This window comes from Girardinichthys multiradiatus, chromosome 3 (assembly GCF_021462225.1).
Source record: "Girardinichthys multiradiatus isolate DD_20200921_A chromosome 3, DD_fGirMul_XY1, whole genome shotgun sequence".
In the NCBI taxonomy this organism is placed as follows: domain Eukaryota; kingdom Metazoa; phylum Chordata; class Actinopteri; order Cyprinodontiformes; family Goodeidae; genus Girardinichthys; species Girardinichthys multiradiatus.
The window spans coordinates 1,202,925-1,225,109 of record NC_061796.1 but is presented as its reverse complement, the minus strand read 5'-3'; the positions used below and the strand labels follow the sequence as shown (position 1 = coordinate 1,225,109).

At 39.4% G+C, this 22,185-nt stretch overlaps 1 protein-coding gene across 6 annotated transcripts in view; it reads left to right on the top strand.

Moving 5' to 3' along the window:
- tcaim (T cell activation inhibitor, mitochondrial) overlaps positions 1-22,185 on the top strand; it is a 173,805-nt gene that overhangs the window by 46,790 nt on the left and 104,830 nt on the right. For 5 of the 6 annotated variants that reach the window (XR_007037059.1, XM_047357356.1, XM_047357347.1 and 2 more), the window contains exons 3-6: positions 2,750-2,900; positions 3,040-3,328; positions 4,873-4,995; positions 8,098-8,195. Coding sequence is in view for 5 of the 6 variants with exons in the window: in XM_047357356.1 (XP_047213312.1) it covers positions 2,750-2,900; positions 3,040-3,328; positions 4,873-4,995; positions 8,098-8,195 (661 nt within the window). In the remaining variant the exon portion in view is untranslated. The remainder of the gene's footprint in view (positions 1-2,749; positions 2,901-3,039; positions 3,329-4,872; positions 4,996-8,097; positions 8,196-22,185) is intronic. The other variant, XM_047357341.1, reaches the window with a different exon arrangement.

Sequence of the window (22,185 nt, the reverse complement as noted above, 5' to 3'; positions counted from 1 at the left end):
AACCCACACACGCAAGGCAACAGTGCTACGAACGGCGCCACCATGCAGCCTGAGAATTTTGTATGCTTTCTTTAATTGGTAATGCTCTTGCAGCGGTCAGTAACAGCTTAAACTCAGCAGCACATAATAACTGAATAATAGGTTAAGTTGATTGATTCATATCTATCTTTCGCCGATGCTGTAATTAATGAGTTTTGAGAGGCTTTGAAGACTGAGGCTCATCCATGCACCCAGTGGGGATGTTTCTTCAGGAGACAACAAATGGATTTTTCTTGGGTGGAGGGCAACTTATATTTTCAGCTTTCCTCCTCTAAGTGGACAGGCACTGATGCTCCAGGTTTCAATGGTCAAACAGGAACTTTGTTATCATATGTCTCAGAAGACAGTAGCTTCCAGAGGCTGAAGAGTTGAAGGAAACCCCGGAGGTTGGTTCAAGACTTCCAGATGCCTGAAACTCAGAGCAATCAGTTGTTCACCGACCAAGTTCACTTCAGTTGTATGGGTAGAAAGGCAATAAATGAAATCAGATGCTCATTTTTGAGCCACAGTCCTTTTAGTGCACACGGGTTGATCCTCTTTTTAATGCAGTGGATCAGCTGGGCTGTGTCTCTGGTTCTCTAATTCTTCTGTAGCGTCTTTCTCCATCCGATCTTGTTCGCTGGTCTTCTGCAAGGAAACAACCAAGTAGTTCCTTCATTCTTGGCCATTTTATAGAGCATTTTCACCAAACTTTGTACTACCGTAAATTCTGGACTACAGAGCGCACCTGATTATAAGCCGCATGCTCTAATTTTAGAAAGAAAACCAAATTTGTACTTGTACAGGCCGCACCGGATTTTAAGCCGCGGGTGTCCCACGTTGTAATATGAGATGTTTACACAGAAAGATATTGCAGGTGAGGATTTTTAACTTTTAATTTAATCCGTATGGTAATATAAACAAATGCATTTTGCAAATGCTTTTTTTCAAACAGTGCCTGTAACACGGCTACCTTTAAATATACGTACGTTATCAGTAACACACAAATTACATTGCTTATGCTTTGTTACTGAACAGTGCACGAACAACATTCCAATATCTCCTAACTGATATACACTGCACCCTACCAGGTCAAAAGTCATTGATCGCCTTTTTCATCTTCTTCCTGGGCACTGAAACCATCCTGTTCTTCAGTGTTCGAATTGTAGCGGCTTATAGTCCGAAATTTACGGTAATTGGCCAATGGGTGTTGCTAAGGCTTTCCCATTGTTCGCCCGTGACATAAGGTGATCTTTCTCTTGGAATTCCCCGAGTCGTGTGCTTCACATCAGACATCGCCTCACTCCTGAGCCGTCTGCCAACCTCTCCTCTGACCTGGCCCTCGCCTCAGTCATCAGCCTTGTACTGTAAGCTACAGCTCTCACTTCCCCAATTCCTCAACATATGCTCTATTCCTGTCTCACTCAACATTACACTTCCTCTTAAACAGAGACTTTAATTCATACATCGGTGCTGCTCAAACCTTTAGTTACAGCCTTAACTTCATTTACAGTTTAAAACCATTATTTCAACTTCATCCTATTATTACATCACAAGTGATTATCAGTACGTTTCTTACACATAGAGTTGAATAGCAAAATCCATTAGCGCTTATTATTACAAAAAAATCAAACCTTACTGCATTTCTATTCATTAATCATAAATGTAAAAATCATAATTCCATCCACAATCATTGATATATGGTTAACATGATTTTTAAAGAAATCATACTTCATTCTCTTTTCATGACATCTTATCCATGTAGTATGATCATTATTCATTTGATAATCTAAAGGTTAATCTCTCATTTCATCACGTCATTTTTTTGTCTCAATCATAGTGGTACACTTCTGCAAAAGAAAAGAGACATAACACCAAATGAGCCTCCTAAACTTCACAGCCTTAGGATGTGAATATTTACTGATTCATTTTTCATTGATTTAATTGTGAGGGTTTAATTAATTTCTGCATGGGATACATGGAAGGATCTCACCTCATTTTGACAGGAATCAGCACTGCCCCCTTTCAGTGTGGCACAGTCCTTGCACCACCCTGCCTGTTTTTGTTGTGCATTACTGTGTGTAATATGTTACACAAATATATATATATATCTCGCCCATAGACTGCTGGAGATAGGAACCAGCTCCCCCGCGACCCACTATGGAATAAGCGGTAGAAAATGACTGACTGACTGACTGATATATATATATATATATATATATATATATAAAAGACAGACGGTGGATTAGACATGTAATAAACATGCTGACGTTCCACAATGTATATTGGCGATATAAAGAGAAACAGCAATATGTATGCACCGACTACCTACTTCAGTCAGTGTGTGTATCACAGCAACACCGGTGGTGAGGCAACGCTATTCACGTGTGTATTTGAATCGGCAATGCGTAAATTCAGCGATTTTGACCATAAAAAATTTTAAATCATACAGAAAACAAATTTATAGAACAGTCATGTGGACAAATTGATTTTCTCTTATCATTGCTAGTATTTACTTTTCATCAAGACAGGTGAGGCACTGCCACTGGTCTGCACAGAGTCCTGACCTCAACCGTCTTGAATACCTTTATGATGTATTAGTGCAGTAATTCTGGTTTTCTCATCTATCAATGAACACACTCCTAAACCTTGTGGAAGATGTTAACAAACTAGCTAAAGTTGCTATTTTGGTGCCTTGATTCTAAAATTGTTCAATCCCTTTTTTGAACAGGAAGTGAATGAAAATTCTTTGAAGAGATTAAATGGCTACTTAGAAAACTTGCAGAAGCCTGGCTCAAATTTAGCCCGGTCTACGGAGCTCACATTTTTTGTCAGGGACACAAAGGAGAACAGTGAGAAGAAAGCAGGCATTCTCCATTCAGGTACTGTTTAATTCAATTCAATTCAAAAATACTTTATTAATCCCAAAGGGAAATTTAATAATTTAATAGTTTAATATTACTTTGTACACTGGAAGTGCTATGTTTTTAGTTACTTTAAACGTTTTGCCTGGATTTACAGGTTTTCGGTCTGTGACTTTCATTCTACACACGAATAATGTTTTGAGTACTGTGATGAACGTCCTGACATCCTGCAGCTTACCTGTGGAGCACATAAAGGAACTAAAAGAACGTTTTGGGACATTTAAAAGTGTGCCTGACACAGGAGTACCTTTTTATAGACCTATCAAATGGGATAAAAGCTTCTACACCTTCACTGGTTTCAGAGACCCTGAGCAGGAGCTGCAGCAGGCCAGGACAGTGGAACCTACACTCCAGTTAGTAACACTGATCCCCACTTCCACATTGTGGTAAAGTCTAAATACAGTATGCCATGTGGTCCTTGTAACAAAACTTGAATACCTTTTGTATAGTTTAAAAGGGCAGATTTTTATACATTACTCACAAAATGTTAGGAATATTCATCTTTCGAGTAAAATTTCCGGATGAACCTAAAATGCATTATTTAGCAGATTAGAACTTCAGGAAACTTGAATGCAAATGTTGAATGCAGTGTTTCAGTAGTTTTTGCACAATTTGCTGTTTTCTAACAAGGAGCTTAACGGCAAAATTCACAACAGATGTTTGATCCAAGAATCAACCAATACATTTCCTGGTTCAATCAGAAATGCTGCTTATCATGCTGTTCACATTTTGACATCATGAGACCAAGATGACACCTAACAATTGATTTTGCCAGTGCGGAAGAGGCCAATGAGCTTTTAGAGTGTTACAAAGTGTCATCAGCAGGTTGCAACATAGATACAATAAGACTGGAAGAGTCACTCCTATAAGTGGACGGCCTTTGGCCACATCCCACATCGATGACTGCTTCATTGTGAACAGTGCCCTTTGGAACCAGATGGTAAATGCTACTCATCTCCAGGCACATTTAAGGGAGGTGAGAGGCATCCAATTGTCATGTTAGATCAATCTAAACTGTTTACATTAGCATGTTCTGCGTGCTAGACGACCTGCAATGGTACCTCGTCACACCACCATGCACAAGTATCATCATCTTGCATGGGCCAGGAGCATTTATGGTGGACAAGGCACCAGTGGGCCTCAGTGCATCAGCCACTGTTGTCACCAGATGAACCACTGGTGGTGGTGGTGGTGGTGTTACAGTGTGGGCAGGTATGTCTAGTTAATATAGAGCTGCCCTACACTTTGTGAATGGTACCGTGATAGTCTAATGCTACGTTAATAACATCATAATTACAGTCATTGTGCTCCTGCATGAAAACACAGGCCTAACTTCATCTTCATGAACACCAATGCTCCAGCTCATCGAGGTTGCTTTGTTAGGCAATGGCTGATGGAGACTGGGGTACCTCGAATGGAGTGGCCTGCACTTTCTCCAGACCTGAGTCCCATAGAAAAAAATATGGGATCACCTGAGACACCATCTAGAGACTCATAACTCTGTATCCCAAAAGAGTAGAATGCCATGCCTCAGCAGACAAGAAGTCGACTTGTGAACAAAATGAGGCGTCGTCAAGCTATAATTGATGCTCAAGGGCCGTGATGTGCTATTGAGACATGGACATTTTTTGTTGTGGTATATCCACCACTGTTGTTGGCCTTTGTTTCAATAAATTGTTTGAAATGAGGAAACCACCATTGTACGCTTCTACTTAAATGCACAACTTTCATACTATTATTTTACTGTACTATGAACTTTTTACACTTTCCCGAAATTTCACCCAAAAACCAAATATCCCTAAATTTTTGTGAGTATTGTAAGACAATGTTTTAATACCTTTTAATACCTAACATTTTTCTGCATATATTTATGAAATTTTTTTTTTTTCTCAAAACTTGTTTTTTTTTGCTGTTGTCCTATCTTTGGCAGCCATTGGCTGAGAAACAATGAACCTGTGGCAACAAAGAAATACAATGCAAGCCTTCCACAGAGAGAAGAACTAAGCAGATTAAAGAAGGAACTGTGTCTAAAGTTTCGATTGGCAGATATCCGGTATGCTTGGTTCTTCTGTATCCTCTATTAAAGTTCTTTCACTAAGTGTTTTTGAAAATGTCCTAATATTGTCAAACTGAATGCTAATCAGTTTTGGAAAAAAAACATTTTATGAATAAATATGCAGTAAGACATTAAAAGTACACACTTCACAGTTACAGTGTATTTTTGTGATGTAAAGAAAATGAAACCTTGACAAGTCATTCCAAACCTTTCTATACCTTATTGTTAAATTTATCTGGTACAGTTCAATGGAAAAGAAACAAATGTGGGAGATTAGGGGAAACATAAAAAGATGAAAAGCTGCAATAACCTTTCAATGGTGCTTTTACATGGTACTTTGTCAAAGTGCAATTTCATCGCATAAAGTATTTTGGTCTTATAGGAGTCTGTTGGTGTGACACATCTTGAGGTAGCATTTTAGTCCACTCTACACTGCAAGATTATCAGATAGTGTCTGCTTTTCTTGACCACAGTCATTAACCTCATTGAATGTTGTCCCTGCCTACTGTCTAAAAAGTTTGGAACCTCTAACAGGTTTTCTTCCAGGAGTGCCCTTTATTTAGCTTCATCCAGTGGTGCTGGTGTGTTCAGGGTGATGGTTTCAGGGTAAACTGTAAACAGGAATGCTTATGGCTTTCTTTTAACAGTGGCTTTCTTCATGGCACTCTTTTATAAAAGCCAGATTTGTAGATTGCACTACTTCTAGTCATGTCAACAAATTGTCTTGGCTGGACTGTGAACCTCAGATCCTCCAAAGTTACGATATACCTCTTGGCTGCCTATATGACAGTTTTTTTTTTTTTTTCCCACCAAGGTGGTGGCTAGTCCTAGTCAGTTCTAAACCTCTTTTCCATTAGTACCTAATCTCTTCAGGTTGGGTCGGGTCAGTTTAACATGTTTTGATTCATTTTACATTATAATTGAGTACCATGCTATAAACCGTGATGGTTTATAGCAAGGCGGCTCCACAGTCTGAAGTGATGTGATTTGTAGTGATAAAAACACAACAGCTTAGACTGTTGCTTATTGCTTTTGTCAGACTCAGAGTGAAAGAAGAGAGCCAGAGAAGGCTCTGGGCAGCAAGGCCCAAAGCACTGTCGATAAGTAAAGGAGAGAGAGGGAAGCCATACAGTATCAAACGGAAGGATAGTAAGTAGAGGACGTGTGAAGGTAAGCTAACACTACCTAATGCTAGCTTGCTAAAATAGTGCGCATATACACAACATGCCTAGCGTAAAACGATTTAACAGTTGAACATATTGGTTATTGTGAAATTTACTGTTACTAGTGACACTGCCCCCTACCTAAACAGTGACCGACAGTCTTCTGACGTCGTGTTTTCAGTGCGACTCGGAATGGTTAAAACTACAAGCAGGCACTAAAAATAATAATGGCTCCATGTAACCATTACTAATAAAAAAGCCGATAAAGGAAGTCGACCCGTAGCACACCGCCCTGAGTTGGTTCTAGTGAAAAAGAGGCATAATAAAATAAATTGCTTTTTTTCTTCAACCAGAAAGCTAGCTCAGTTCCATGTCATTACATTAAGAGGAATGTTTCAGACAGTGAATGTTATAGCTTCTTATGTTTTTTTTTGTTGTTTTTTTTTTTGGAGGAATAGTGTGCAGGAAGACAATTAAATTTTGAGAAGGTAACTGTATTGATCTTACAATGGATACATTTTCCTCTGCATTTAACCCATCTCTTAGGGAGCAGTGGGCTGCCATTGTGTGGTGCGCAGGAGCATTCAAGGGCTAAGGGTCTTGCACAGGGACCCAGAGTGACAGACTGTGGGATTCGAACCAGGGTACTTGTGGCCTCTCTGGGATGCAAACGGCCTGCTCTCTAACCACTAGGCCACCACCCCCATTTAATTGTATAGAACACTTTATCTCAGTATTCCTGTTTAGTGTGTTTTAGCACAATATGAAATTATAGTTTATATCATATAATTAAAAAGTAAATCACTGTTATGTGTTTCACCATTTATTAAACAATCTATTTAACAGTCTGATGCAAATTGCCTTCTCACTGAACAACTTATTTATTATACACTCAAAAGCCCAGGAACTATTACTCAGCACCATTACCTATTTTTAGGTTGAGATACACTTTACATCCAAAGACAAAATAAATATCAAAGAGAGATACCAATTGAATCAAAATCTAAACGTAATCTTAAGTTAAAATATATTTACAGGCATTTATTGATTAAAAATGCATAAAAATCAAAACACAAAGGATGAACAAAGGTAGAATTCAATTTTATTCAGTTTTATTTATATAGCGCCAATTCACAACCCATGTCGTCTCAAGGCACTTCACAAAGGGTTTGGAATGGTGTAGGGTTGTTGGGGAGGTTAGATTAAACTACTGAGTGTTAGAGTTTGGCCATTTTAGAATGGGCTATGTGTAGTGGTACTAAGTAAAATAATAAACTGATAAAGTTTGTCCATGTAGAGCTGAAGTTAATAAGGAAGTGTTCATCAGTCTTTTTAGAGTTATTGGTTAAGCTCAAATGGTCATTTATGAAATTTTATTGGATATTTGTAAAACCTTTTCTTTAATAGAACTCACCATTTCTGACTGCCATGTTATATAATAGGATTGGGTAAAGGGAATAAGGGGCTTGAAGTTCACGCTCTGCCATATTCCATCTTATCCAGGTGCAAATCAGCAAAGAAACACTGAATTTTACCATTTGATGTCTATGAAAAATGTGTGTCCATGAAGAAACGAGTGATCGTCACACTCTAGGCCAACAGGCATAATAGCAGTTAATGTATTTGTTTAGACTATTACATCTTTATATTTTAGAATAGTCCCTCAACCGACTTGGTTTTTTATTCAATTGTTCAAGTCATTTAACATTAAAGGTGGATTTATTTCTAATTGACTTTAAATGGCTTCATTTTTTTACATTACAAAAATCAGCCTTTTTGAGGTGAGGTGTGTACTCTTCAAATTCACTGTATTGGCCAATATATTTTTAGAAGGCTGAGTCCATTGAGATAAAGATTAAGGGCGAAAGTGGACTAGTAAAAAACTGTACACAAAGTAGTCTTAAAATGGAGTAGCAATATTATTTGTGTGTTTTAGGTGGCAGCGCAGCTGGGGAGTGGCTCACAAGTACTGTCAGCTTCAGAGTCTTAGCCGACTGTCTCACCAGAGCCCAGAAGCCCTGATCAATCTGCAAGGTAACGTTTAATTGAGCATCTTAAATGAAAGTCTGTTAATTTCTGGACTGCTGATCTCCCTTTTTGTAGCCGTATGTACTGAATCAGGTTGTTATTTAGAAATTTAGAAAGAAATTGTTAAAGCTACATGTATTTTAGGAGAGGTGCTATTCTTGGATCTAACAAGGTAACCCATTAGATCCAAGAAATGTGTCTAAACGGCAGCCTCGGTACTTTGCTGTCTTTTACTTTTCGTGATTTTGTGTGTTTTTTCTGCTCTCTGCCACCATTCTGTGGTCACTTTCATTAGAGAGAAACTCCTAAAACGTCAGACAGTCCTTCCTATGCTTTTTTTCCCCATTTTTCATCTACCCCAACTATTCTGAGACTGGTTGGCAGTGCAGGATTTGTAAAATCCGGCAGCAGAGACTCGGCACACCCTTGCCCTCAACAAACAAGGCAATGTCTGCTTCCTGGCTAACAAAATGGACAAACTGCTGCCTCTGAACTCTGCAATCCTGGACGTCCACAGATCTGTCACCCTCTGTTTCACCGAAACCTGGTTTGATGAGCACAGCACAGACTACGCATTACAAATGCTGGCCTTCCAGGTGTTTCAAGCGTACCACAGCACGGAACTCTTGGAGAAAAAGTGAGGAGGTAGAATCTACTTTTACATAAATGTAAGTTGGTGACAAAGTGTTACAGAAGATATGTAGTCCTCATCTGGAGTATTTTTTTTTTACAGACTGTAAACCTTTTTATTCACTGAAGGCCAGTGTTAACATCAAATCACAAGCCTGCGTTAGAAGCTGAAAAACAGCTTGCTGACCCGATAACAGATGTGAAAGAGAAACACACACATTTGTGTTCTTGGGAATTTTTAAAATTGTCTACATTGTCTACATTTTTAACATTGTCTATGGGACTTTTTGATTACCATCTGCTTCATCTTCTTCGAACATACAGGCAGCAATAAAAAAAAAAACAAAAAAAAACTGGTAAGCTTGTGGATTGTGCTATTTGGAAGTGAATAGGGCAGTGTTCACTTCAAACATTCACAAGCAGATTTTACAGGTTTCTTTGACTACAGATTGAAGTGTTTTTGAAGGCTCAGCCACTGACCTGAATGAGCTTGTTGAAACTGTCACTTCCTTCATCAACTCTTGTGAGGACATGTGTATAAATAAACCATGGTTCGCCTCACATCTGAGGAGCAGGCAAGGAGCAAACTGACCAAGGAGATTATGGCAGCTAAGAGAAGCTACAATGAGAAACTAAAAACCAGCTTTTTATCTAATGTCCCAGCAACAGTTTGGAATGGACCCTCTTTGCCTACCAGGCAAACAGGTTGGCAGATGATGCAGTCAATTTGGGACTACACTTCATCCTGCACCACCTAGACCAGCCAGAGACTTGCACCAGGATCATGTTTGTGGACTTGAGCTCGGCCTTCAACACCATCAACCCAGACATTCTACACCAGTAGCTCACCCAACTCACAGTGTAGGCCTCCACCTTTTAGTAGACCACTGGCTTTCTAACTGCCTGATAGCAGCAGGTAAAACTGGGGAACATCTCCTCCCACACAAGAACCGACAGCACCGGCAGCCCCTAAGGGTATATTCTCTTCCCACTTGTCTCTGTACACAAATGACTGCACCTCAATGGACCCATCTGTGAAACTCTTGAAGTTTGGAGATGACACCACTATGATTGGTCTGATCCAGGACAATGAGGAGTCTGCAGACATACAGGAAGTGAATGAACTGATCCACTGGTGTGGTCAGAACCACCTTGAGCTTAACTCACTCAAGACTGTGGAGATGATGGTGAATTTCCAGAGAACACTCCCCACACATCCTCCCTTCACCATATTCAACAACAATATATCTACAGTGGATCGCTCCTATTTCCTCAGAAGCACCCTTTATCAGGACTTGAGATGGTCCATTCACATGGACAGTGTTTGTAACAAGCCCCAGCAGGGACCCTACTTTCTATGGCAACTCAATAAGTACAGACTTCCACATGTGCTGCGGGTCATCTTCTACCGTACTATCACTGCCTTTCCAGCACTGTGTGGTTTTGCTAATTTACAAAACAGGACAGGTTCAAACTACAACAAACAATTCGTTTTGCAAAGAGGATCATCAAGGCTGACCATGCCTGCAGCCAAGACTTGTACAGGTCTAGGCTCAGGAAAATAGCAGCTAACATCTCTGTGTACCCCACACATCCTGAACACAAATTGTTTAGACTTTTACCTTCAGGTCAGAACTACAGAGCTCTGTTTGCAAAAACGAGACAGTTTCTTTCCCCAGGCTGCCTGTCTAAAGAATATTTAGCAGTCAGACTACATATATCATTACCATGCACATTTTTGCTAATTGTAGCCCATCTCAGCCTTGTGCAGGCCTACTATTTTATCTCTGATGTCCTTACACAGCTCTCTGGTCTTGGCCATTGTGGAGAAGTTGGAGTTTGTTTGATTCTTCTTCTTCTTCTTCTTGGTTTTATTGGCGGTTGGCAACAAACGTTTAGTAGCATTACCGCCACTTACTGGTATGGAGTGTGGTTCGTGTCGGTCTATCTATTTATATATATATATGTTTAATTCTACAAATTAAATAAATAAATATATCTTACCTATATGTATATATACAAATAGACATACTTACACATTACATTGTATTCTACCCTTCTATATCCTCCATACTTTCACAATTTTATCTACTATAATCAAATTCTATGAAATAATTTTGTTTTCTTTAAAAAACGAATCACTATTTGTATATGTTTACTCCCTAAATTCTTCCTCAAAATATCTAATAAATTAACCTTTTCCTTAATACCTTCAAACTCTCTTCTCATATATCTTCTTTCTCTTTCATATTTATGACATTCTAATATAACATGTTCTATTGTTTCATATTTTCCACAGTAATCACATTTACCAGTATCATGCTTTTGAATTTTAAAAAGTGTATAATTAAGTCCTGTATGCCCAAATCTCAACCTTGTTATCACTCTTTCCTCCTTTCTATTTCGTCTTCCATTTCTTCTTTCTCCTACTATCTTCTGAATTTTATAAAACCATCTTCCTGTTTTTCCTTCATCCCACCTTTTTTGCCATTTTTCCATCAGCTTTCCTTGAACAATACTCTTTCCCTCAGATTTACTTGTTTTAACTATAAAACTAATAGGATTTTGAATTATCCTCTTTACTATTTTATCTGCCCTCTCGTTTCCTTCTACTCCAATATGTGCTGGAACCCACACAAATATAACTATCAAGCCCATTTTTTGTATTCTGTATAATGTATGAAATATTTCTAATAAAATGTCCATCCTACTATCTGATTGATTATATTTTAAACTTAATAATGCAGAGCTTGAATCTGAGCAAATGACTGTTTTTAATGGTTTTATTTCTTCTACCCATTGTAAAGCTAATAATATAGCCAATATTTCTCCTGTGTATACTGATAAGCCGTCTGTAATTCGTTTTCCTATTTTTAGATTGAATTCTGGTACTACAAAAGCTATTCCTACTTTTCCATTTATTTTTGATGCATCTGTATATATTTGAATATATCTATAATAATTATTTAAATGTATCTGTACTGAATAACTATCTACTATGGAAGATTTATCTTGCTTCTTTTCCATTATTGACATATCTACTGTTGCTTCTGGTAGAATCCATGGTGGTATAATTGATATTGGTGATGTTTGACTAATTTCTAAATCAATTATTTTAAATTATTTTACTTTATTTTCAATTGTCCATCCAAAACTCTTCATTTCTTTCTTTTCTTTTTCCCAACATGGATTTAAAAATTTCCCAAATTGGATGATCCAAGTTATTACATTGTAAATTTAACCAATAATTTATTTCTAGTTTTATTCTTCTTAACTCTAACGGCATTTCTCCCATTTCTATTTCTATTGCTGCTGTTGGTGTAGTTTTAAATGCTCCAGTACATAATCTTAATGCCTGATGTTGGATAATATCTAATTTAACCAGATGTGTTTTAGCTGCTGAACCGTAAACTATACAGGTCCTTCTCAAAATATTAGCATATTGTGATAAAGTTCATTATTTTCCATAATGTCATGATGAAAATTTAACATTCATATATTTTAGATTCATTGCACACTAACTGAAATATTTCAGGTCTTTTATTGTCTTAATACGGATGATTTTGGCATACAGCTCATGAAAACCCAAAATTCCTATCTCACAAAATTAGCATATCATTAAAAGGGTCTCTAAACGAGCTATGAACCTAATCATCTGAATCAACGAGTTAACTAAACACCTGCAAAAGATTCCTGAGGCCTTTAAAACTCCCAGCCTGGTTCATCACTCAAAACCCCAATCATGGGTAAGACTGCCGACCTGACTGCTGTCCAGAAGGCCACTATTGACACCCTCAAGCAAGAGGGTAAGACACAGAAATAAATTTCTGAACGAATAGGCTGTTCCCAGAGTGCTGTATCAAGGCACCTCAGTGGGAAGTCTGTGGGAAGGAAAAAGTGTGGCAGAAAACGCTGCACAACGAGAAGAGGTGACCGGACCCTGAGGAAGATTGTGGAGAAGGGCCGTTTCCAGACCTTGGGGGACCTGCGGAAGCAGTGGACTGAGTCTGGAGTAGAAACATCCAGAGCCACCGTGCACAGGCATGTGCAGGAAATGGGCTACAGGTGCCACATTCCCCAGGTCAAGCCACTTTTGAACCAGAAACAGCGGCAGAAGCGCCTGACTTGGGCTACAGAGAAGCAGCACTGGACTGTTGCTCAGTGGTCCAAAGTACTTTTTTCGGATGAAAGCAAATTCTGCATGTCATTCGGAAATCAAGGTGCCAGAGTCTGGAGGAAGACTGGGGAGAAGGAAATGCCAAAATGCCAGAAGTCCAGTGTCAAGTACCCACAGTCAGTGATGGTCTGGGGTGCCGTGTCAGCTGCTGGTGTTGGTCCACTGTGTTTTATCAAGGGCAGGGTCAATGCAGCTAGCTATCAGGAGATTTTGGAGCACTTCATGCTTCCATCTGCTGAAAAGCTTTATGGAGATGAAGATTTCATTTTTCAGCACGACCTGGCACCTGCTCACAGTGCCAAAACCACTGGTAAATGGTTTACTGACCATGGTATCACTGTGCTCAATTGGCCTGCCAACTCTCCTGACCTGAACCCCATAGAGAATCTGTGGGATATTGTGAAGAGAACGTTGAGAGACTCAAGACCCAACACTCTGGATGAGCTAAAGGCCGCTATCGAAGCATCCTGGGCCTCCATAAGACCTCAGCAGTGCCAAAGGCTGATTGCCTCCATGCCACGCCGCATTGAAGCAGTCATTTCTGCCAAATGATTCCCGACCAAGTATTGAGTGCATAACTGTACATGATTATTTGAAGGTTGACGTTTTTTGTATTAAAAACACTTTTCTTTTATTGGTCGGATGAAATATGCTAATTTTGTGAGATAGGAATTTTGGGTTTTCATGAGCTGTATGCCACAATCATCCGTATTAAGACAATAAAAGACCTGAAATATTTCAGTTAGTGTGCAATGAATCTAAAATATATGAATGTTAAATTTTCATCATGACATTATGGAAAATAATGAACTTTATCACAATATGCTAATATTTTGAGAAGGACCTGTACAACCAAAGTCTATGTTAGATCTTATCATTCCTGTGTAAATCTGTTTTAGTGATTTCCTATCTGCTCCCCAATCACTGCCAGCCAAGCATCTCATAATATTTAAAATTTTCTTACATTTGTCAACAACTTTTTGAATATGTATATTCCATTTTAGTTTTTCATCAAACCATAATCCTAAAAATTTTAGATACTTTACTTGCTCTAATTCTTGGTTATATAATTTTAATTTTATTTCCTTGTTTATTTTTTTCTGATTAAATATCATTACTTTGGTTTTTTCAACTGAAAACTTAAATCCCCATTGTAACGCCCATTTCTCTATTTCAATAATAACCTCTTGTAATTTCTTTACAATGAAATCTACATTTTTTCCTCTTTTCCAAACAGCTCCATCGTCTGCAAAAAGTGAACATCCCATTACTTTTCCAATATCTTTAAATACATCATTTATCATAATTGAAAACAATAATGGACTTATAATACTCCCCTGTGGAGTTCCATTTTCTACTATATATTTTCCTGAGATCACTTCCCCAATTCTAACTTGTATTTTCCTATTTGTTAAAAAGTCTTTGATCCATTTAAATATTTTCCCTTTAATGCCCAGTATTTGTAATTTAATTAATAATCCTTCCACCCACATCATATCATATGCTTTTTCTATATCAAAAAATACTGCCACTACACTTTCTTTATTTACCTGTACTCTTCTAATTTCATGCTCTAAGCAAAGCATTGGATCATTAGTACTCCTCCCTTTTCTGAAACCACTTTGATACTTTGACATATATCCTTTATTATTTAAATAATATACTAGTCTACTATTAATCATTTTTTCCATTATTTTACATAGATTTGATGTTAAGGCTATTGGTCTATAATTTCCTGGATTTGATTTATCTTTTCCTGGTTTAGCTATTGGTACTATAATTGATTCCTTCCAGCTCAGTGGTAATTTTCCCTCCTCCCATATTTTATTATATAATTGTAATATTATATCTTTCGATTTTCCACCAAGTTGCCTTATCATTCTGTACCAAATTTGATCTTTACCTGGTGCTGTATTTTTTGTCTTCCTAAGTGCATAATTTAATTAAGCTTTTGTAAATTCAACATTTAACAGATTATTTGTTTCTTCAACACTCTGTAATACATCTTTATATATAAGTTTTGTATTTTCTCTTCCTTTTCTTCCCTCTTCACTAATATTATTTGAACTGTTAATTTTACTAAATATTCTTGCCAATATTTCAACTTTATCTTCATCTTTTACTATATTTATATTATTTATTTTTAATATAGGATATTCAAACTCTCTCTTTAGTTTGTTTGATTGTGGGGACAGGTGTCTTTTATACAGAAAACGATTTCAAGCAGGTGCAGTTAATACAGGTAATGAGTGGAGAACAGGAGGGCTTCTTAAAGAAGAACTAACAGGCATGTGTGAGACGGAATTCTTACTGGTTGTTAGGTGATCAAACACATATGTCATGCAATAAAATGCAAATTAATTAATTAAAAAATCACACTGTGATTTTCTGGATTTTTATTTTAGATTCCGTCACTCACAGTTGAAGAGTACCTATGATAAAAATGAAAGACTTCTATATCCTTTGCACGTGGGAAAACCTGCAAAATCAGCAGTGTATCAAATAATTGTTCTCCCCAATGTACATGTTTTACAAAAACCCCACAACTTTTATTTCCCTTCTTTATTTATTTATTTTTTAATTTCTTTACTGAGATTAAACTGATGTCAAATTTCTTGCTTGTGTCATAAACTTGCTAAATAAAGTTGATTTTGATTCTGAGAACCATGGTTACCTATGTAAGTTTTATTTCATGCATTCGGTACTTCACTATGGGGATATGCATACTGCTGTATTGCCCCATAAGCTGTTTTTGAAGCAGATTAGTCACTCTCTCAAGAGAAGAGGCTCTTTTGGGCATAGCTGTGTAGCGGACCATGTTTTCTGGAGAGAAGTGCCCTTCAATCGGGCCCAGGTTGTTTCTATGCCCCTAGTGAAGTGAGCATGGGACTGTATGGTGTCTTTAGACAAGGCAAGGCACGTGTATTTATATAGCACATTTCAGTAGCAAGACAATTTAAAGTGCTGTAAATGAAAGAACGAGACATAATAGGAAAAGTGCATTACAGTGTCATTAAGGTAATTAAATAATTAACCAACACAAATAATTAAAGAGAATAAAAATTAATAATTAAAATAAGATAATAAAAAAGTTAAACAATGAAAAATTAATGATAAAATGATTGATAAGAAAATGAAAGGAAAGTTGGACTGAAAACTTAACTAATAATGTTTAGATAGCACAGTCGAAGGCCACTCTAAACAAATAAGTTTCTAATCTTGGTTTAAAGCAACTTAAGGTTTCAGCTTTTTACAGTTTTCTGGAAGTTTATTCCAGATTAGCACAAGAACTAAAAGCTGTTTCTTGATGTTAGGTTTTGGGTAAGCAGAGTAGGTTTGAACCAGAAGACCTGAGCGGTCGGGGTGGTTGATACACGTTTTTTTGTTGTTTTTTTTACCGTGTCCTGTCCGGCAGAGTTGCGCTCAGGATTGATGTCTGAGTGCCAAGAAAAAGCCCAACAGATTTAATTTCACAATTGGAGCATTACAGCTAATGCTTTAAAGCTATGCTTGATATTTATAAAAGAAACTTTATTATAAACTGCTTTCGGATTATTTCATTTGTTACAGACACAGAGACAGAAATGAAAAGGAAAAAAATTAGAAGCACGAAAAAGAGAGTTGGGGCAAAAAGGAAAAGGGGAGATAAGGTGAAAAGAATGGAGGAAAGAAAGGGATATGAAGAGAATACAAGATAACACCCTGTTTGCTTCTACACCTGCAGAAACGTTCATATTAACAGCTTTTGTACTAAAAAGTGCATGCATTTGATGGGGGGCCTAAACTGATCCAGGAGAGGGAACAGCCCAAGACCCAAACTGACACAAAAAACAGGCACACACAATCACAATCACACATTCCCACCCTCATACGTACAGATAAAAACAGTCACAGTCACCCAACGTAAAACGCCATACATACTCTATACTCCCAGGTCCACGTGCCGATACCCCATAGGGACAACCAGGAGGTAGTCCCCTTCTCTCCAGGGGTGAAGACAGGCAGACTGCCCCAGCACCTGAACCGGAGCGACCTGGACCTGACCCCGACCCCCCGAACCTAGTCCCCAATGACCCCCATCCTCATCCAGTACAAAAGAGGGGTCTACATGTTCCAAACTATCCCGCCAACCAGAGCCGCCACAGAATAAAATAGTCCCAACCCCCTAATGAATTCCGATCCTAACTCCATGAGCCCCCCACCCCCAATGAACCTAAAATGAATTTCCTCACGGGGCCAACCAGGACAGATATCGAACACATGCCCCCGAACCCAAATGCCATGAATCCCCTCCCTACAGCACATGGGCACACCCCGAAAAGCCAACAAAGCAACACCCACACAGCGCAATCTTCACACACAGCCCTGCTCCATGTACCCCCCACCACCACCAAATCCTGTCCCCACCACAGAGTGTGCCGCGATGGAAAGGCAAGGGCCCCGCGCAACGCTACCCCAGTCCCTGCCCACAGGCACAACAAGGCACACACAATCGAACACCGCGCCCACAATGGAACCCCCGACTCCACACCAAAACTCACCCAGCCAGAGGTCCCTAGCCAGTGGCAAGCACTCTGGGCCAGCGTTCCCCACCACGCCCCCGCAACCACACAGACACACCACATCACTGCCACTGCAATGATAGCAAAGGGAGAAACATTATCCAGCTCAGCTCTACCACCGCCGATCAGTTGATCCAAATCCCGGTGACCCAACATCCAAGAAGGGACACAACCCCCCCCCCACCCCACACGTTGCAGCACCCCCCCCCACGCCACCCTCTAGCCCGCCGCCTTGATCCCCCCAACCCCCGCCAGCACACCGCCTTGACCCCCCCACCCCGCCAGCACACTGCCAAGCCCGCCCAACCATTCGGCCAACGCCAGCGGCCCCAGCCCATCAGTTTGTGAAAGGGAAACATGCACCAGCCGGGTAACCGGGCTGGGCAGGCCAACTGATCCAGGCCAAGCACAACCCACCAGCTGCCCCAGTGCAGGCCCAAGACATGCTCCACCGCCCCACCCACTCAACCAGCAGAAGCGGGACCAACATCCCCAGCCCCCTCTTGGAACCGCCCAAACCCCATCCCCAGCCCCGACACCCAGGCCCCCATCTGAAGAAGCCACCAACCCCCAACAAAAAGGAGGCAGCCGAAAGCATACACAGCAATGACCGCAATACAGAAAAAAGAGCAGACCAGCCGGCCCTGCGCAACCATAATACACCACACAAAGGAGGTCACATGACCAACATGTCCAACCACCCCCGAACCCACGGGGCAGAGCCAACAGAGCGTCCAGTCCCCGATGCCTGGCACCAGACCGCAGCCACAACCAGGCAAGCAGGGCAGGGTGATTGATACACTGACAAGAAGTCTGTAATGTATTTTGGTGCCAAGCCGTTCTGTAATTTATAGACTAACAGAAGTATTTGAAAGTATTTTCTTTGAGATACGGGGAGCCACTTTAAGGACTTTAGAACTGGGGTGATGTGCTCCGCTTTCTTAGTTTTAGTGAGGACGCGGGCAGCAGCATTCTGGATCAGCTGCAGGTGTCTGATCGACTTTTTAGGCAGACCTGTGAAGACACCGTTGCAGTTATCCATTCTTCCAAAGATGAACGCATGAATTAGTTTTTCAAGGTCACGCTGAGACATTATTTCTTTAATCCTGGAGATGTTTTTTAGGTGAAAGAAGGTGACCTTGTTACTATCTTTATGTGGCTCTGAAGGTCTGAGTACATCATTACAGGTTTCGAGCCTGATTGGTGGTTTCTAGCTGTATTAACTGATGTCATTGAACACCTTGACGAGGGCAGTCTCTGTACTGTGGTGAGCACGGAAGCCTGACTGGAAGACATCGAAGTGGCTGGTCATTGTTAGGAAGTTGTTTAACTGCTGAAGCACAGCTTTTTCATTAATCTTACTGATGGAGGGAAGGTTTGAGATAGGCTTGTAGTTCTGCAGTAGCAGCTTGTCCAAGTTTCTCTTTTTCAATAGTGATTTGAAAATTGCTGTTTTTAGGGCCTGGGGGAAAACACCTGACAAAAGAGATGTATTTATTATTCGAGTTAAATCAGATGTTATGTCAGGCAAAGCTTTCTTAAGGAAAGCTGTAGGTAAAACATAAAGACGGCAGGAAGAAGAGCTTAGTTGGTGTACAATTTCTACGTTTTTTTAGTTTATTTGGTGAAATTGGGAAATTTTGTTAAAAATTTTTCTAGTTGGAGACAAATCTTCTAGTTGGAGACAACATTGGTACTGAACTTGATATGGATGTGCCGACACCAACTCTGATCTTTTGGGTTTCTTCAGTTAGAAGTTAGCAAATTCATTGCAGGCCCTGGTAGAGTGAAGTTCAGATGCTACAGTAACAGGAGGGTTTGTTTACCTGTCAACCGTGGCAAATAAGGCACAAGCATTTTTAGTGTTTTTGCTGATGATCTCAGAGAAGAAAAATTCTCTTGCATTTTTCAGTTGTAAGTTATATCTGTGGAGTCTCTCTTTATAGATGTCATTGTGAACCTGGAGTTCAGTCTTTCGCCACCTGTGTTAAGCTTTTCGACACTCCTTTTTTCACTTCTGACTGGTGGAGCACTTCTCCAATGAGACTTTTTCTTCCCAGAAATTATCTTCACTTTAATTGGAGCAATTTAATCAATTATGTTGCTTTCTTATAATGTCTCTGTGGCTAATGGAGTCATTGGAGATGATGGTTTCAAAAATAACAGAAAGTGGTCAGATAGGGCAACATCAGTTACACACACCTTGGAAATGTTTCGACCCTTAGTGATAATTAAGTCCAAAATATGTCCCTGTTTGTGTGTTTGCTGTTTAACATGTTGAGTCAAACCAAAATTTGTGAGTGTAACATAGTTCTATTGCACTTCTGTCTTCAGGATTGTCATAATGAATGTTGAAGTCTCCCACAATAATTAAATATTCAAAATCAGCACATATCACAGCTAAAAGCTAATTAAAATCACTGAAAAAGTTTTTTTTTGGATTAGGAGGCCTGTAAATATTTAAGAACATGGTTCGGACCTGACTCTTTACCTTGAGGATCATATGTTCAAAACAGTCAAATTTGACCAGAAATACCTTTACACTTTAGTGAATCTCTAAACAAAGTGGCCACCCCTCCACCTTTTATTTGCTGTCTGCTCTCACAAAGAAAATTGTAGTTCTGAAGCATTGACTCTATCAAAATGGGTGGTTCATTAAATTCATGTAATCATGTTTCTGTTAAAAACATAACATCAAGATTATGGTCAGTAATGAAGTCATTGATTAAAAATGATTTTCCTGACAAATAACTAATGTTCATTAAAGCCAGTTTATATGACATAGTGGCTGATATTAACTCTGTGTCTCTTTGTGCCTTACAGTTTATAGCTTTTATTTGATTGTTTATTATTGTCTCTTATCCTTTTAGCTTTGTTTTTTTCTGTCACGTATAAGCACAGAGATTTTACAACTATCACCCATCAGGGGTCCAAGTTTTTCCTGGGGCCCAAACTGTATCACAGAAATGATTTTAAGGTCCTGTTATGAAGGAAATAGATTAGTAGGTGGTGGGGCTCTGTGGCGTTTGGAAGATGTTTGTTTAGAGCAGGACCAGGGCCATAGGGAGTTTTGAATAGAGAAGATGTCAGAGTACTTTGGGTCCCAATCTTAAAAACCTCTTTATGTTGTTTGTGAAATTAATTAAAGCAAATACCAGTAAAGAGAGGGTAGAGTTCTGTGCGGTCTGGGTTTGATGTGGGCAGGAGGGTTAACGAGGAGGTCCACTTCTCCTGTGGAATTTGGTGGGTAGACCTTTTATGCCACATGTAACAGGATGCAATGCAGATCTCTTTTGGGGTTTATCAAGTTGACTTTTTTTAAGCAGATGTGACATAAGCTGTTGTGTTCTTTTGGTAAACAATGGTTTTGACCTAGCAACTTTCCCATGGACAACATTTTGACAAGTCTCCTTTTTACCAGAACAGCCAATAATTACCTAATTTAACAAAAAATCTGTCAGGTTCAAACAACCTAAAATACTTATAACATCACAAAAAGAAGAGAAAGACAAAGAATTAGTTATTTCACTTGCTGCGAGGAGAACAGACAGGGATGTGCTTTCAGTTACAAATCTACCGCTCTGAAAACCATCTGTCCGCACCTCTCTTTTTATTATCTTTGGGGGTTCCCTAGTCACAATGAATGTCGCTCTCTAAGGATGGGAAAAACAGCTGCATTGTAAACAGGTCATAAACACCATTATCTTGTAACAACACACTTCCACAGTCTCCACCATCTTAAGATCAGTGTGTCTTCTGTTCAGCACAATCAGCCACCCTCTTTATGACATCCTCATCTGTGACTGCTTCCTTCTCAGCTCCACCTTTGATCCTTGCTTGCAGACAAACTCATCACATCCTTACTCACACATACATCATGAAAGGTTATAAAGATCAAATAGTCAAGTTAAAGAAAAGGAAAATATATAAGATAAATTTATATTCAATTATTCCAAAATTTCCCCCCTGTTTATCTTATAATTGCTCATATTCTCATATCACTTAACAGCCACTTCTTTCGGATTTTTTAACTGTAAGGGTATTTTCATGAGAACAAAGACAATTATACTCAGAGGTACTTACTGACATTTAAATCACAGAATCATATAGAGATGGATCTGGGTACAAGTGTTGGACCACTTGTTGCTGAATATTGGACTACTTGCACAGACACCAGGCCTCCTGATGCTTTCGGCCATTTTGTATCCAGGACAGTCCGCTCCTCCATATCCCGTCAAGCATCTGATATGACGGGGTGTCCCAAGTCTGACATCACAAGACGCTATATAGGAAGGCGGACATTTTGAAAACTCGCTTTCAGCTGGAAATCTTGACACGGTTACCACGCAACTGGAGCATCCTCTGGAGAAGAAGAGATCCCACGTGGAGTCTTCATTTATTTCTCTCTCTCGTTGGCCAACGAACAATCCATAACTGAGGTTTCTGGACTAGGAAGGCCAGAAATTTCACTTTGCCGATTGAAGACGTGAGTTTAACACGTAACTAAAAACACGGAGTTCGAGGAAACGAACCGCCATCGTGTTTCATCCCTAGTCGACTGCTGATGGTCAGATCCTATTTTTCCTTTTCGTCAAGAAGACCAAAGGACGGGACTGACCGCTCTCTT